General features: G+C 41.9%; 2 protein-coding genes and 1 pseudogene across 3 annotated transcripts in view; 2 read left to right on the top strand and 1 right to left on the bottom strand.

Annotated features, from left to right (window-relative positions):
• Positions 1–525, top strand: part of LOC139814077 (zwei Ig domain protein zig-8-like) — a 29,099-nt gene extending 28,574 nt beyond the window's left edge. For both annotated transcript variants that reach the window (XM_071780056.1, XM_071780057.1), the window contains exon 6: positions 69–525. In XM_071780056.1, the coding sequence (XP_071636157.1) occupies positions 69–175 (107 nt within the window). In that variant the 3' untranslated portion in view covers positions 176–525. The remainder of the gene's footprint in view (positions 1–68) is intronic.
• LOC139814849 (tubulin glycylase 3A) lies at positions 298–9,672 on the bottom strand. The gene is made up of 9 exons (XM_071781340.1): positions 9,325–9,672; positions 8,968–9,079; positions 8,624–8,835; positions 7,745–8,161; positions 6,023–6,230; positions 5,860–5,950; positions 5,344–5,553; positions 3,452–3,711; positions 298–1,708 (listed from the first exon to the last, which is right to left on the bottom strand). Exons 1-9 carry the CDS (start codon positions 9,670–9,672, stop codon positions 1,398–1,400), a joined length of 2,169 nt encoding a protein of 722 aa, XP_071637441.1. The 3' UTR covers positions 298–1,397.
• A 4,674-nt stretch (positions 9,673–14,346) lies between these two features.
• Positions 14,347–15,026, top strand: LOC139814848 (uncharacterized; annotated as a pseudogene).
• The last annotated feature ends 1,567 nt before the right edge of the window (positions 15,027–16,593 follow it).

Raw genomic sequence — 16,593 nt, 5'->3', positions numbered from 1 at the left:
AATCGTATAATCCGTTTGTAATCCATTCGTAGATAGCCGTGTCGAATCGATGAACATTTCTGTTGCAGAGGAACATCCAGCCGCGATGCATCATGGGGACGGTAGCTCGTCGTACACCGAGACACGGCCGATTTGTTTTATAATTTTAGTAATAGCTAATATAATGTTTATATAAGGCGAGAAGTACGGAAAATACACTTTACCCCGACACACACGATGAAACGAGAAGCGCGATCGCCGAGAATCGCGGGCTGTCTATTTAACGTCGTTAAACGTTTCTTGGATAAAATATTTGTGCAGGGTAAAACCGAACATTACTATTTACATTTTAAAAGAAAAGAAAAAAAAACGAAACTTCCGTGACCAAAAGAATTTTCAGATATCAGCACGGCACAATAATCGGTAAGAGCGTAGTATTTTGTTAACATATATCATCAAGAACAAATAACTTACGACGTCAAAATTTATTGTATTATTTGTAAATAAATTTATTGTATGTACATATCAATAAAACGATTGTCTTTATCTGGATCGTCTGGTTATTGCAGGCGTTATTGAGACTTGCGTCGAGCCGTCCGCGTCGTAAAGCTTCTGCCAAGGTGAGGTCACTGAGGTCTGATTTAGAATCGACATACTGAAACAAGTAATGACTTTACATTAATTTAGAGATTTCCGATAATGATTTTTAAATTTTCTACTTTCTTGGATTACAATATATGTAGCTGGGTAAGTATAGATCTTTCCTGGTGTTCTCTTGGAAAACATAGATGAAAACTGTCGCCGACAAGATTATGCATCGCGTCGCAAAATTATCGCAAGAGTATTCCGTCAATCACGCGACCGGAGGAAGTTTGCCTCGTTATATTTCGAGGTAACTTTACATCGCTATATTCAATAGCGCCCAGCTAGCGCATCTTCAAGCCACGCGATTTTCCTCAGGGACGCGGAAAGAAGTGGGATGCCGACGCGCACGGACACCGCCTCGCTAACGACAACATTAATTACACCGCGCTATCTCACGCTCGTTAATTACGGCGCGGCGCTAAATTTACCGTGAAAAAATACGGGTGCGTAAATTTCGCGTTCAATTGTGCGGCGGTGCCCTCGATTAATCTGAAAACGAAGGTCTCCTGCAGCTTCTTCGCGTACGCCACCTTGAACGTCTCATTTTCATCAATATCGTCACGGTCGTTTAAATTTTAACGTGTATCCCTTGCATCTAAAGCTTAACATGCCGAAAAAAAATTCCGTGCACCGCAATTATCTATATTAAATGCTGTTCTAAAACTATCGCAACTGAATACGCATCTTCAAAAGACGAAGAAGTCGCTTGGCACTCACCGATCGCTTTCATGTTTACCCTATATATATAGCGTCAACTAAAAGGTCGTTTCACGTCAATTGGCCGCAGTGCATCGACCGGCGTTCAAATGGTCAATAAGATCCGCCACGTTCGGTTCTCTCGAGCGTAGGATCATGGGCGGGACGGTCCTTGCACGTTGCTGCTTGCTCCAGGGACCGCAAATGTTTGCCCTCCTTTCTTTCCTCGGCGTCGTCGGTTCCGGCGACCGCTCGTGCAGTGTCATTGACTTGCCAGCTACGAAAAGATAGGGACCGAGGTAAGGCTGGAAGTCGGGTATGTCCTGCTTGTAGACCAGACTGAAGCCACCCGTGTCGGCGCAAGCGTTCACCGGCACGTCCATTATCACTGTAAGCAACGGCAAAGCGATCGAAGGATTTTCATCGTGCACCATACCACCAAAATTAACTACTCTTAACTTATACGGTGATGGAGTTTGCAGAAAACGGATTAGCAGATTAGGAGAAACCGTGTGCACTGCCGCATACTCGGCATAGTTTTCTTAGACTCTGTCATGCCACTTTGCATAAGAGAGTCTTTTACGTAATGCTTATCATTATGTAAAAGAGATCAATAACTCTTGTTTACATTTTATTAGTGTTATTTAAGTTTAATTTGAAATATATAATCTTTTATATCTGTCTTTATATCTTCAATTCTCATTTTAATTGCATTGTACTAAATCATTGTCATACTGATAAATTCTCGGCATTTAAATCTCAGTGTGAGAGCAAAAAAGATTTCTGATTTATTCCGAATATTGAAATTGAACGCAAACTAATAGCCGGTATTTTTAAATATATGATCCTTATTCTATTTATCTTTAATTATTAAAAAATTTATTTAAAATTAGCAATTTTTGCGATACACGCTGTTATTACAGAAATTAATATATAGCGATCTATTTATAAATGTTGAATATTTTTATTTAATATATTTGCGTTCGACAGATTCAGAAAATTAAATATTCAAAAATGAATTAAAAGGAAGGCCAGAAAGCGATTTTATAAATTAATACAAACGGCATATATCAGCTCTTTTTCAGAAGAGATAGGATATTGAATTTAATAATAAAAAGCCATGCATATGAGGGACAAAGAATGAGGAGAATGGAATTCTTTTCAACTTGAATGTTGGAGAATTTAAAAAAACTGATTATGTGTGCGTGTGTGGAACCATAACTCATAAAGATCTATTGTTTAAATTTATTGGTAGTCATAATAAAAGAATTTCATTATTGCAAATTTAATATTTTTATTGGATCTTTTCTTTTTGTGCGTGTATGTGTGTGTGTGTGTGTGTGTGTGTGTGTGTGTGTGTGTGTGTGTGTTAACCTAATATCTATATATTATAATAAAATCAGGTTGTATATTACAAAAAACCTGATACGCGCGTTTCGAAAATAAATATGTTTTAATATCTATTATATACGCATACAGGATTTTTATAATTTTACAACTGTATAAACCTTTTGTTATAGAATATTGTAATATAAGCAATACAATAAATATCGAAACGGTTAACAAATTTAAACTTAATTGAAAGAACATTTTACAAATATATTTATTGAAAAGTAATCGATATTTATTTTAAAAGGCGGTAAAATTATTTCTATCAATTCAACTATATATATTTGAATGCAATAACTAATGCAATGATTTTAAATTTATAAAATGTTCTTTCCCCATCAGAGATCGTACGATCATGAAGATGTATTAAAGATATAACCGATGCAATCAGGTGTTTGGCCATTTCGGGCTCGATAATTGCGCCCGGGAAATCTCGCTAACGCGGTTAATTCCTCGCGTAAATCCATCACGTAGGGCACGTGGCGCTTATCGGCGTTACGTCGCCGCGAATTATGGTCACCGTTATCATCCTGGGTGAGCCAAACCGAGAGAGAGCCGTCTCGGACGACGCGTAACTCGTCTAATCGCTCGGCTGCGGTTAGCGATACTCGCGATTTCTAAAACTCGTACGAAACGAGGTGTTAAAAGCACGCGGTTCGTCCATCCCCTCGTCGCCACCTCGGAAAAACTTTCTTTCGAACACGATACTTGATAACTTTTTCATACCCGTTTCCCCGCTCACCTTTCACCAGGCTCTCCAGCACGTTAGAGTAAAGACGTCTTGTCACTCTAGAGCTAGGCGGATGCATACGGGGATTAGTATTGATCTCGATCAGCCAGACCGACATATCCTCGGCCAGCATGAAATCGGCGCCGTACAATTCGAAGCTGCAGCGACGTCTCTCCATGTGATTTTGCGCCGCCAGCATCATCAAAACGATGGCCTCCATCATTTTTGGGTAAATCAGATCGTAATACGGTTCTCCTTCATGGCCTATGGATCTAAGAAAGTAAGCGCGATTAACGATTTATTTATTTATTTCTTATCTGAATTATATATATTATATAGTATATATATATAAGTCCCTGACTTAAAGATAAAAGTATAAATATTTAATACATATGAATGATAGTCTCTGTTTCCTCTATTTATATTAGATTACTGTTGTTTCAGTTTAAAAATTTACTCTTTATTTATTTCTACATCGAATTTATTAATAAAGTAACGTTACATGTTTCGAGACCTTTGATTAATTTTTGATAAAAGGTGACAACGAAAAAATAAATAAGTTATAAATCAATAAAGCTGTCATAAATTATGACAGCAAGGTCCACATTGCAATATGAAAGCAGGGAACGTTCTGTTTTATCTAAAAATAAATTCAGTCACTCAGTGTCATAGTGGAAACGGATACCACAATTTAGAACTTGTATAACTAAAAGCATGAGATACGCATTGTATGTAGACACAAATGATTTAAGCGCATTATTAATTCAGATGAAACCAATTGAATAAAATAGATTTTTGTATGTATTGGACAAATTTTAGCAAAAAACTTTGCGGCAAATTGAAACATTTGTAGCGATGGAGAAGTCCACTCAGCGTCAATAATCAAAATAAAAGCTCGTATTTCATTGAAAAGTGCAATTATTGTAAATAAACTATGGCTTCGCAAACAATCATATCTTTTTCCACAGGTATTGGTTCCCCAAAATAAATAATAAACTAAAAAATATTGTAAGTTTTTATATTCTACACCGTGTCGGGATTATCTTTCTTTATGCGATCTAAAATTGTTTGTAGAGTTAATATTTGTTTAAAAAACCAGTCCCTCTCTTTTTCAAACGATCAGAATACGGATAAAAATATGATGACATAATATTGTTGTAAGAATTATAATTCCTAATAAAATCGGGTAGTATAAAATTAACAATTTAACAAGTTAAACAAATTAAGTTTTTCAAGGATTAAAAATTGCAAAGTACGCAAAATTAACATATAATGATAGATTAATGCAAACTATTAAATTTCGATTTGCATATTCGCAGAAATAATAAAATATTTTTTATCTTCTATTAGCCTCTCTCTCTCTCTCTCTTTGGATATTTCAATTTTCGATCCGCGCCGCGATTGTCATTAAGACGCCATCTGCTTCAGCCGCCGTGACAAAGATAACCGATGGCGAAGTCATTACCGTTAAAATGGAACAGCAGCGAAATCTTTGACGGAAAGCATTCCCCGAGTGCAAGTCTCGAGAACAATATCTCTTTCGCGTGACAGTGGCACGCACGAATACATCGACATACCGGGTCCATTCACGAGCGTAACGGCGGATAATATCCGTTTTATTCACAATTACTTAGGCGTCGAATATAGGTACATCGTGTCATCGAGAAATCTTATTCGATTTGTCATTTGAGAAAGGAACGGCGGGGAAGGCGCGGCGATGCCATTATCATCGGCGAAACGGGTTCCTTGCCCGAACGTCTCGGACGAAAACGCGCTCCTCGAAGAAAGCGTATTTGCACACGGGCCTTATCAATTTCCTCGGAATGCCTCCGGGGACCGGACGGCCGCCGACCGGCGTGACGAATGGATAATCGAAACGTCTTCGCCTACGGACGAGAGATTACTTCAAATATTCGTTCAGCTTCTCGCAGTCCCATCCTTGATCGCGCATCGATCTGCTGCTGGCGGGTTCCTCGGGGTCCCCCTGCTTGCGTCGCTGCCTGCGTCTCTTCTCGTCGTCGTACTTCTCCTGGATGGCGGTATTGCAAATGTGGATCGCCTCGTGATAGGTCGAGAAAGTGTACGGCTTGGAGCTGAATCGAAGAAACGCTTCTCTGGGGAGAGCAGGAGCGTAGATTGTAACAAAGAGGTGTTGAAGTACGTATTCAAACAAATCTTTCTTTTTTTTAATCAAGCGAAATTAACATAGAGTTAGAACATGAAAAAACGTGACATGTTAAGAACACAATAACCAATAATATTATAATGTTTATTATATTTTCTTATTATGTTATATTAAGCTCGAACTCTCTCTTAAACAACGTTTGTTTTTTGCACCGGAAAAAAATTATTATTCCTAAGGATAAAATAGAAAAGAATATTTTTCCTATGCAGAATGATTTAATTGCGATGCGATTTACTTGAAAAGCCATATTGTGAGAGGGAAGGTACTCGTTACCAAATACCACAGTCGTATGTCGAACTTGGTCTCTTTGATCAGCAGGGGACGTTCTGAAATATAAATGACGCGACTAACAAGTTGAATGCGATCTTTGAAGCGCATTTGTACAAAAACATCCGTACCGATGTACTTCTGCACGATATAATAATCTTTGGGCTTCTGCTCGGCTCTACGCAAGATATCCTTGAGATCGTGGGATATAACGATGCCATTGCCGCAGCACAAATGGCTGGGCTTCAAGATCCAAATGCCTCTCATGTCGCTCATCTCATACTGCGGATCGACGGTCTTTAATTTCTCCAAAATCGCGACGGCGGCCAGGAAGCATCTCTACGAAACGAGCGATATTGATATCGATTTATGCGGGGAGGGTCTCAGCTTTCGTTGCGGGGCACGTGGATCTCTCGACTTTAATTCCGGAAAGTTCGAATAAATTCATTCGCGGCGAATTGGATCTCCCTCCGTCAGCGGAGGCCACATTTCGACGGTCGGCGAAGCGAAATTAATTTAATGAAATCGCGGAATGTCTCAATCCGGGGGAATCGTGAGAGATTGTCAGGTGACGTCGAATTTCCAAGAAGCCACCCTCCTCGTATCTCTCTTCTCCAATCGAAGGAGGGTGGCTCGATCGTGAGAAATTCGTCTGCTACGTGAACAAAATATCGTCCACCGCAAATACGTGTCAATTACGCACTTCCTTTGACGGAAGTACTTTCGACGACAACCTAAATAGAAACTAGTGTTAAGCACATATTTGACTCTCCTTCTAATTTACGCGCGCGCACGACACGGAACTTCTTGAGACTTTATCGCTGTAACACATCTGTGTGATAAATCAAGGATCTCTCTCCTCGTGGCGCTTTTTTTACGAGGTCACTTAATTGAACCGAAGGTCTGACAACCCGTAATAAAATTTTATTATGAGAAATGGAATGGTGGATAAGGAATTCCCGGCACACAAGAATAAAATGGGCTTTTGCGGAATCAATAAATAAACATCAGAGTTAAGAATCTCGTACGTCTTTCCCTCACTCGTACGGCTTAGCGTTTCGTTATCACAAGCCCTTTAATTTTGTTTCATCAGTTAAGAGTTAATGGTATCACGTGGCAGCATCTCGGAACATGTTTAATGCAAGGATGTTTTCGTGCGCCTTGAATAATTAACACAGTTTGGTTTTGTTGCCTACGCTACCTCGTAACCGCGTCTATTATTAGCGCGAATCAGGGGGAGCGCGAAATAAACACGCCATTCTAACGCAATCGATCGTTCCACACGTGATACGATTCTGCCAAAAGTGCAGCGTCTTCTTCTTTTTCTTCTTCAGAAGCCTGGATTTCATATATAAGACACGAGCGATGTTTGAGGCAAATAAAAATACATAAAAACTGAAATCAATCCGAGAAGGTCTGCAGTAGGCTGCTGATTTAATTGAAATTTATGTGTAAAGCGAAATTACCTCATCGTTATTTCATCGCTGTAATAAAATATTGAAGAACTGATGGTAACAGGTTCTTACAAGGCCAAAATTCAACTCGCCGATATTAATGTATGGATTCATGTTTCTCCCTTTATTATATTCTGTACATTAATTAATTTAATACCGGATGGTATTACGAGGAACCGCCGAGTGAGGCATGCTAGTGAATATTATTATGAATCGTTCAGTCGCGATTTCTCGCGATAATCCGACATTAAATTAATTAACGTGCAGAGTGCTAAGGGGAGAAACCTGAGCTGGTTAATTTTAGTTGAATTTTCTATACGTTACGGATATAGGAGAATCAAGAATTATTTTCGCCAACCTATTAGCCAACTGCGGTTTACCGCGTAATAATTTTGATACCTGAAGGAGCTCGCGACTTTCTTCCGACGAGCTATCAACACCAGCTCCTTGGTGAAGCGCCGCCGCGTAATCGTCCAAGAAACGATCCCATTCCTCGTCGGACGGCTGCTCGCCTTTTTCCACATCGATATCCTCGTGAGTCGCGGTAGCGACGAACTCCTCGCAACGTTTCACCGCGAACTCCAACCCGGCAATCGGAATCGCTCGTCGTCCTTCCGAATTGACCACAAGAATGTCCTCGGCCGCGGTCATACCGCGAACGAACCATTTGAGGAGACCCGCGGCAGCGGTCAGTCGGAAGTCCTCCACGAAGGCTCGTCGATCCGTGCTGGGACTGTAGGTACGCGGGAACAGGGCGCCGGACACGTTCTCCTCGTACAACCAATATGCGTCTTCCAGTAAGCGCGCCATTCCGAGCTACACACGTGCGGCAATTCGGGAACGTTTTACTTATCGCGCGCGTTACGCGACGACGATGACGATACCACTTTTATCGCGGAACGGTGGCAATTCCGACCAAGAATGCGAAGGAGCCGCGACTCGGCTCAAGCAATTTTCATAAAACGTTATTCATAAAACAGCTAAATAACAGGTGTTTGGGAATAACACTAGGCGGTAACGTTTAGAGCGGAATATGTTAGCGATATCTAGGCTCAAGGAAATATTCCTGGAACATTCGCGTTTCCCATTCAGCGAAGTCGGCTAGTTAGCCCTTACAGAAATTTAATACCGTAAGTGATTATTTGACTAGTGATTAATTACTCATTTTGAGTATTAAAAGCATTAAAAACAGTGCCTATTAATACTCAAAATAAGTAATTAATCACTAGCCAAGTAATCACTTACAGTATTAAATTTCTAGGTAAGGGTGGGTAGTACCTTCGAAGTATAAACGAAGGATCTCTGATATTTGTTGAGCAGAACGTTGCAGCTGAGTCCGCGATGCCACTCGACGAAGTCGTTCCTGCAGTCCCATATGAAGTCAGGCGGCTTGTGCCGCAGGAGGGCAAAAATCACAGCCCTCTCGTTCAGCGTTCCATCCGCTTGCGTGACATCGCCGAGGGAGTGAGCTTCTAAGTTAGCCGCGCTACCTAATCGTCGAAGAACACAGAAAATGGTAGACATTAGAGACGATATTTCATCCTCCGGTGCGGCGTGGCGTTCGGCACCGTATTCCGCCGGCGGTGCGCATTAACTTTATCGTCCGCAATCTACAATCTAACCGTATGGCAGCATTCTCGTTCTAGTTGACTCGTACTTTTGCACCCACCCTCGGGCCTCCAGCGCTTCCTTCAGCTTTGGCAGCTCGCCTCGCAGGAGAAATATTTTGTGCGTCTGCGAATGTTTTGACGTTTAATGATAAAAATGCGTTGAATTGTGCGTGAATAACTTAACGCAGTTTTTCTATCAATCGATTAAATTCCACATTTAAAGTCACATCGAGAAAGAGAGAAGGAAAAACGGACAATTTAATTTTCCAAGAGCACAGTGGAATAATGTAGCTTAAATAGTCTTGCTATTTCTTGTGTATTTTATGTAAATAGTCTTGCTATTTGTATAACTAAGTCCAGGAAAATTACCTTGACAGCGTTTTCCACTTTCGCCTTGATTTTCTCGTAAGCCTCTCTCCTCGACCGTTCTTTTTTACAGCGACGTTGTGCGACGATTATCTCCCCGGAAAAAGTACAGCAGGAACAAGCGTCCACGTAGGAATTTTCGTACGCGCCGCACTCGAATTCCGGTAAGCCGCTAATTCCAGCCTCGCTCTGGTCGTCCGCGTCCGGAAGCGTCCACCTCGGGCGCGTCATTCTCGCGCGGACGGATCGATGGTATGGATTCACGGGGCTGTCCCTCCTATCCAGATCGATCGAGGAAGGAGACAATTTCCAACTGGATTGAAACTTCTTATCCCGGCACGTGGACTCCATTGTGATTACGCCCGGGGAAACGCCTGGCTCCCTCCTAATATCTCCGAACGAGGCAAATGTTAAATTGCCGCGATTTGTCGTAATTTGTCAACGTAACTCGTCATTTATAGTTATCAGACGGCTGACGTGGCCCGGCGTGAATTAACGCGAAGGGGGGGTCCGTTTCCCACGGTGCGGGCAGTAATGCGACTTCGACTTCGGGATTAAACCGGAGGACTCGGAGCGATATCTCAGTCACTCGATTAACGGCTAATTGCGTTCATTTAGTGCAACGGTCGCGCGAATAGCGGCGCGACCGCGCGTCCTATACCATCGTCTATTCCGACGAAATGCCTCGTCGAATAATTAATCCGAGAGGTCCACCCCCGTCCTACACGCGAGGTAATACGTTTAATGAACTATGCAAACAATTTTAGGATCCGTTATGTGGATCCGAGGATCGACGCGCGTGGTATTGTTATTAGAGGGATCTGATGTATGTGCCAGGTGAGTTTACAGTTATGTGGAAAGCGCGTGGTTTAGACGCGGCACCGGACAAATGTTGACCGGTGTTCTTAAAGCTGCGGGCTTAGTGGAAAATCGATTATCGCGTCAGCTTAATTTTTTATACGCCGTACGGAGATTCTTCCATATTTCCGAATACATTTTGTATATCAATCTTTATTAACTTCAGCTTATACCCAGAAGAGCGGACTTGGTCTACAAAATAATTTAACTCACTTATACCTTCCATTCAACTTTAGTATTTAATCTTATCTACTCTTCTTTACTCTAGCCTCTTTTTCTTTCCATAATTGTTTCAACACTTTTCCTTTAGCCCTATCTAATTCGTCATTCTATATTTTATCTATTATTTCTTCTTTATTTCTTCCTAATTCTATAATAAACCAATCTTTGGTAAACTCCAGTGTCTAATAGAATACATTTTATATAATAAAATATAAAAAAATAGAATCTCTTGTAACTTGACGTGCCGTAAATGTTTTCGCGTTGTGTGTATGTAATTGGAATTTCTCCCAAAATTCTGACAACGACACGAGGACGGGCCGCGACCGATCACGCGACGGAGGGCAAGTTTGCCCAGATGACATTGTCACCAGCAAAATCCGAATGTCCGTAACGCATGTGCGACAGGATGGGAACGGCCTCGCGTGCGTAACTGCGCGATAAATCCCTCGGAGCGAGCGGCAAATCGTTGGGTTAAATCACCGTCTATATATCGCGCGCTAATACAATTAAACATTGAAATAAATGTTACGAGCATTCTGCCACGAGTATGTGATCGCTTTATGAGCGTTAATAGCGCAGTGTCCGCGATGTTACTTTCTCAGCGCGTATTTTTGCCTCTCTCGCCTATCGAAAAACAGCTCAAAGTCCGCGCGAAATTTCAATAATCATTTCGCGGATATCTCTAGCGAAATAAATACCTAATTTTCTCGTTCCAAATCCGTCACAATAATCCACTCTGACTTGAGGTTAAGGCATCGAAATCTGAAAACGACGACGAATCGTACCGAAGATTTTTACGACAGCTCTGACAGCTTCGACGGACCGCGGGATTTAGCTCATGACTCTTGTGTGCCAGGAAGCGTGTGCTGGTTGCGGCCCAGTTGGGTTTCCTATTCGCCGATCACGGGCATGTTCCTTCCTATTTTCCTGTGCACGTATCCGCCGCCGATGAGCGGCTAGATTCAAGCGATCCCTGATGCTTTGCTGAATATTTTATTAATTCCTTCCGAGTGTGCAAACGCGGTGGTGCACTTTCCAGGGACTTTTTCAAAGCGAAAGTCGTTAGCGTACAGCAACAGGGAAAAAACCACGCGTTTCTGCGAAGGGAAACGAGCTCCGTGCAGCCCAAAAATTCCATAATGCGCCAAATTACTCTTTTACATATTTTCTTGTATATATTTAGATAAGCTGTGTTTAATAAAATAAAGAAAATGTGTAACATACACAAGAGTATGTAACTAAACAGTTATATTCGTATTCTAAACACAATGCCATGTAAATATCAAATTAAATTATATTTTTTTAATGTCCATTTCTGCCAATGTAGATTAACTTTAATCTCGCTTTAACTTCCCACATAGCACGCATGTCTAAAAGATGTCTAAAAGATGTCGTAAAGATGTCTTTTAGACACGTGTGTCTAAAAGATGTCTAAAAGATGTCTTTACGACGTCTTTTAGACATACGTGCTGTCTGGGATTACTTTTTATCTTTTTCTATAAGTTCTATAAGAATTAGAATAGGATAAAAAGTAAGTTAAACCAAGATTAAAGTTAATATACATGCATTGATAGAAATAGACTTAAGTTTGACACACACATATGAAAATTTAACACACGAGACACATGTGTAAAGTAACAAAAAGAATTTGTATGTGGAATTTTATAGTAAAATTTCAAATCGGAAACTAACCATTAGAAAGTTATCGCTAAAGTGGGTCGTGCGCTCTGCATTATTTCCAAAGTGAGCCAGAATTCGCGTCGGTACGGAACGGAACGTCAGAATGAAAATCAGGGTTTCGGAGCCATCGTTGCGTTCAAATTGGATTTCATAATCGAATTCCAGACATCTTCGACGATTCGGGCGCGGTGCCGCGCGCGCTCTAAATACGGGGGCGCGAAAATTCGCGGAAATAAACGTTCAAAGTGTTGTTTTACCGCGCGTGGATTTATGACACCGTTCCGCGTGCCGCATTTATTTTCACCCCCCGAGCCCATATACACATATCCACTGTGCCGCACATAAATTCCATATCTTGCTTCAATATTTTATCGCTGTCGGATTAAAACAGCGCGAGATCCAATATGAAACGTTTTCGCGCGCCGCACACGTTACACCGATTCGACGAAACGCGAAATAATAAAACAAATCCATTAAGCGCACCCCGTACCTTTTAACGACGCTCGTCGCCGAAAATCGTCCTTTCGTCCCCAACCGCGAACCGTATTACGAGGGGATGAATCTATTAAAGAGCGTGGCGGCGCGGCCCACGAGTTTTCGAACTTTTTCGCCGCGAAGCAATTATTATCGATAAGTCGGGATTATAACGGCGAAAGCACCCCCGCCGGGGTTTTCAGAGGGTGAAAGGGGTAAGAGGATGTGCTTAACCTTATTTTAAATAATATATTTCACGAGGTTCTTCCGCCGCTCCGTTCTCTTTCGCGATATAATCAGAATAATGGAAGGTCTAATAGAGGCCTCCATATGAATAAGGATGTAACTGCGGAAGGAGGCTGGGAGGTTTAAAAGCACTCTCCGGTGCCTTTGGTGATTAGAGAGTGTACCGAGCGTGGTTACTTAGCCGGTTAACTCGTTCGCGTACTTACTCTTGTATATATTCCCGCATCTTGTTTCCCGACGCAGTGCGTCGCGACGCGGGGGTTACGCGTTTCGAAGCGCAATGCGGCGCGATGAAATTAGCGAGACAGCGTTGCACGCGGCTGTTGCACGTCGGGTCATTACCGTAATGCATCGTTTCAGGACAAAAACGAGACACGGTTGAGCCTGGTGGCTAGACGAGAACTTTAACTCCGTTGTGAGCCATCGAAGAAGCTGACGGGGTGGGTTTTACTCCATCTCGTCGACGAATTCGGGTTCGCGAGGCGGAGCGTGGGCCTCTTTAATACGATTTACGGATCGATAATAATTTTTAGCTAATTACCAATTCCAGCGAAGAGCATCGAGGAGCGTCAAACTCGACTAACTAATTTTTTACCGCTCCATCAGCCGCGATAACATCAGCGGGGATAATGCGCTTAAACTTCGACCCGATGCATTATATATACTTTTTCAATTACTTGTTTTACCTTATCACCCGCTTTTGGAAAACGCCGGGTAATAATCACTGCTATCGCACGCCAGCGGCGGTGTCGATAATTAGTAAACGAATTACGTAGTTAACTTACAATTTCGTTGTGCATGCACGACACCCGTGCGCTGTGCGAGCGCCGCGGCGACGTGCCGTGCAAGCAAAGTAGCTGTAAATTACCGAAACACAACTTCGCGGTCTATGGACACTGCCACGTTTATTAAGCTAATGCGAGTTTTCGGCCGAAAAACTTAATCCAACGCAGGCGCTGCGACGGCCCCTTTTCCGCTTAACGCTTAACGAACGTAGTAATTTAACTGGCATAAGTCGCGCCGTTTCACCTAATTACGTGCGCCCCGTAGCTCCTCCGTTTAGCGATGCAATTTCGCACAGGTAACGGATGTTCAGATCTTCTCCGTCAGGATATTATAAATAGTGATAATGTTCGAAAGAGTACGGAAGATGAGGATATGGATAATTCAGGGGGACGTGAATATTGCAGAGGAACAAAGAAATCCGCGGATGAAACGAGGCACGAGTAATCCGGGAAACGTGTATCCCTGTTCCTTATACATACATCATCTCGTTGACCCTTTCCTCACGCAATCCGCGCATAATGAACGTAATATCCCTGATTCGCAAAGAGTAAGGCGAATAATCGGTCTTCCACACATGAGAATTGCATCTCTTTCGGCACGGCGCGGGCGCGGCGGAGAAGCAATTCCATCTATGTAAGAGCGTGTTACACGAACGGTCGACGCCGGCCACGCCGGATGCCGGAATGGCAAAGCTGTAACGCCCGCCCTTAGCCGCGATATGTCATTCGCGATGAAATAGCGGCGTAATGACGTTCGTTCTCGCGTTAAGTACGTGCCGCTGCCACAGCGTGGGCTTACTACAACGAAACGTAATTCCGCGTGGCTGCGAGAACGCGATCGATATAAGCGTCGCAGGTAAACACCGCAGTCCACCCAGAGCGGTAACGTGAGACCGACACGGATTTAAATCGATTTTGATAAAAATCGGAATTTTTGTAAAAATTCAATTCAATTTCTCGAAACTACGCAAACACGGAAAGTTTTTCTTTCTTGTTTTCTTTTCGTTTTATTAATTTATTACTTATTTTTATATACAGTTATTCTTTACAATTGCGAAAAAGCACAAGACTATTAAATTGTCTGCAAATTATATAGATTCGTTTGATCTTTGAGATAAAAAATTCTTATTTTTTTCATGATTTAAGGTGTGATCGATTGGATCACATAATATATTTCTCTCCTTTTCTCTCTCTCAAACTCCTTTAGTAACAAAGACGCTTTTCGCGAAATTCGAGTCCGGCTTTTTCGTCGAATTTCTGCTAGCTAACAAGGAAGAAATTGTGACGCTCGCGACAAAGCGAAAGCAGGATCGCCGGGAACGAATTACCGAGTTGGCCGGATTGAATTCGCTCGGAGAAGCCGAAGCTTGATCTCGAACTAGCGCAGCACGCGAATACAGATCTCCCGGATATACTCTCCGACACTCACAGAGTTCGCTATCGAAGATATGCCTTCGACGAAGCGAACGAGGAATAAACAGGAAAAGTATACCGGGGCGAAGAATCAATTCCCGATGTCGGTTTCGATGAAATCATCATTTTATCGGAGACGATACTCTCGGAAAAATATCATGTGCAATGGTGCCGACTTAATCGTAAATTAGGTCGAGAGGCTTCAGCCAAGTCCACCAGGAGTTAGTTTTGGTCATAAATCACGATTGTTCACTCGTGACCCGTAAATTTATCGTCGATCGACTCCTACTCGTTCTGATATTTTTCGCATTGGTCATTTCGAATTGATCATTCGCATTGAAGTAACATTGCAAAGCGATTGTGTGCTTCAAACAAGTATAAAATACCTAAAAGTATGTTTATATTAACGAAACAATATTATGCTATTGCATTAATACCATATCATTATTTATAAAAATATTTTCTCTTGTTTCTATGCACTACATGTCGGCTTATTTGTGATATGTAACATTTATTGTAAAGAAAAGACGAATACAGTAGAAAAAATTCTTCATATTGCAACAAGCTTATATCTTACTTTATTAGAATAGATAATATCGGGATATTGATTCATAAAAATATTTTGCCAAAAATTAAAAAAACACAAACAATAATACAAATGTTTATTAAACTCAAAAAATTCAAAATACGAAAAAAAATTACAGACAAATCCAATTTAAGAGAACGTTAGAATATATCTGCGCCATTACAAACACTACATGCCGTCTCCTCGCATTCATTCTATTACGTTATTATTAACATACTAATCGATTCGCTGTAGCTCAGTTCCTAGCTAATCATAACGTGAAATAATGAAGAACGAGGCGCGGGTAACGAGGGGGATACTAACATGGCTAATCTTCGTGATGCTCGACGCGGTGCAGCGCAGCGCAGCGGCGCGGGCGCGGTTCACGGCGCGACGAAACGTAATTTTCGGCGGAACAAGCGGCGCGACGGCCGCGGCCGCCGAGGTTGCCGCAGATGACGGTGGCGGTCGCGTGGCGGTTTAAGGCGAAACTTTATGGCATTACACAATGCGGGTTAATGGAATTATCAGATTATCCTATCCGTCTAGCTCTCTCTCGGTTCCGCGCCACGATAACAGAAGTCGACTAATCGCGACCGGATATCGTCGGGCTGGCGAACGGGCGCATCGCCGTTCGTCGACGGCGCTCGTTTAACGGAGAAATTGGATAAGGGCAATTTGCAAGTCGGTTAATAGTTACGCAGTCTAAACCCGGGCCAGATGCGGGATTTCTAATCCTATCGAGGAGCCAAAGATACCGTAATCGTTTCAGTAATGTGCCCCCGTATGCTTCACATTGACAACGAGATCAACCGATGCATTTCCAATGTGGACATCACTTCGGCATCCTTCGTTCAGCGAATAATGTAATTAATCCGAAATTTTAATCAGTAAACCGTAAAATCTTACTTTGTTTTTTCGAGGTTGAATTTCTAAGAAAATATTAATTAAGACACAACGTTCTCGCGTGGATATTGATTTTTAAAATGACAATTACTTTTACTTTTCCGTTAGATTTCCATTTACATC

This window comes from Temnothorax longispinosus, chromosome 6 (assembly GCF_030848805.1).
Source record: "Temnothorax longispinosus isolate EJ_2023e chromosome 6, Tlon_JGU_v1, whole genome shotgun sequence".
NCBI lineage: Eukaryota > Metazoa > Arthropoda > Insecta > Hymenoptera > Formicidae > Temnothorax > Temnothorax longispinosus.
Note: the sequence above shows the minus strand (reverse complement) of the source record. Positions and strands in the feature narration are given on the sequence as shown.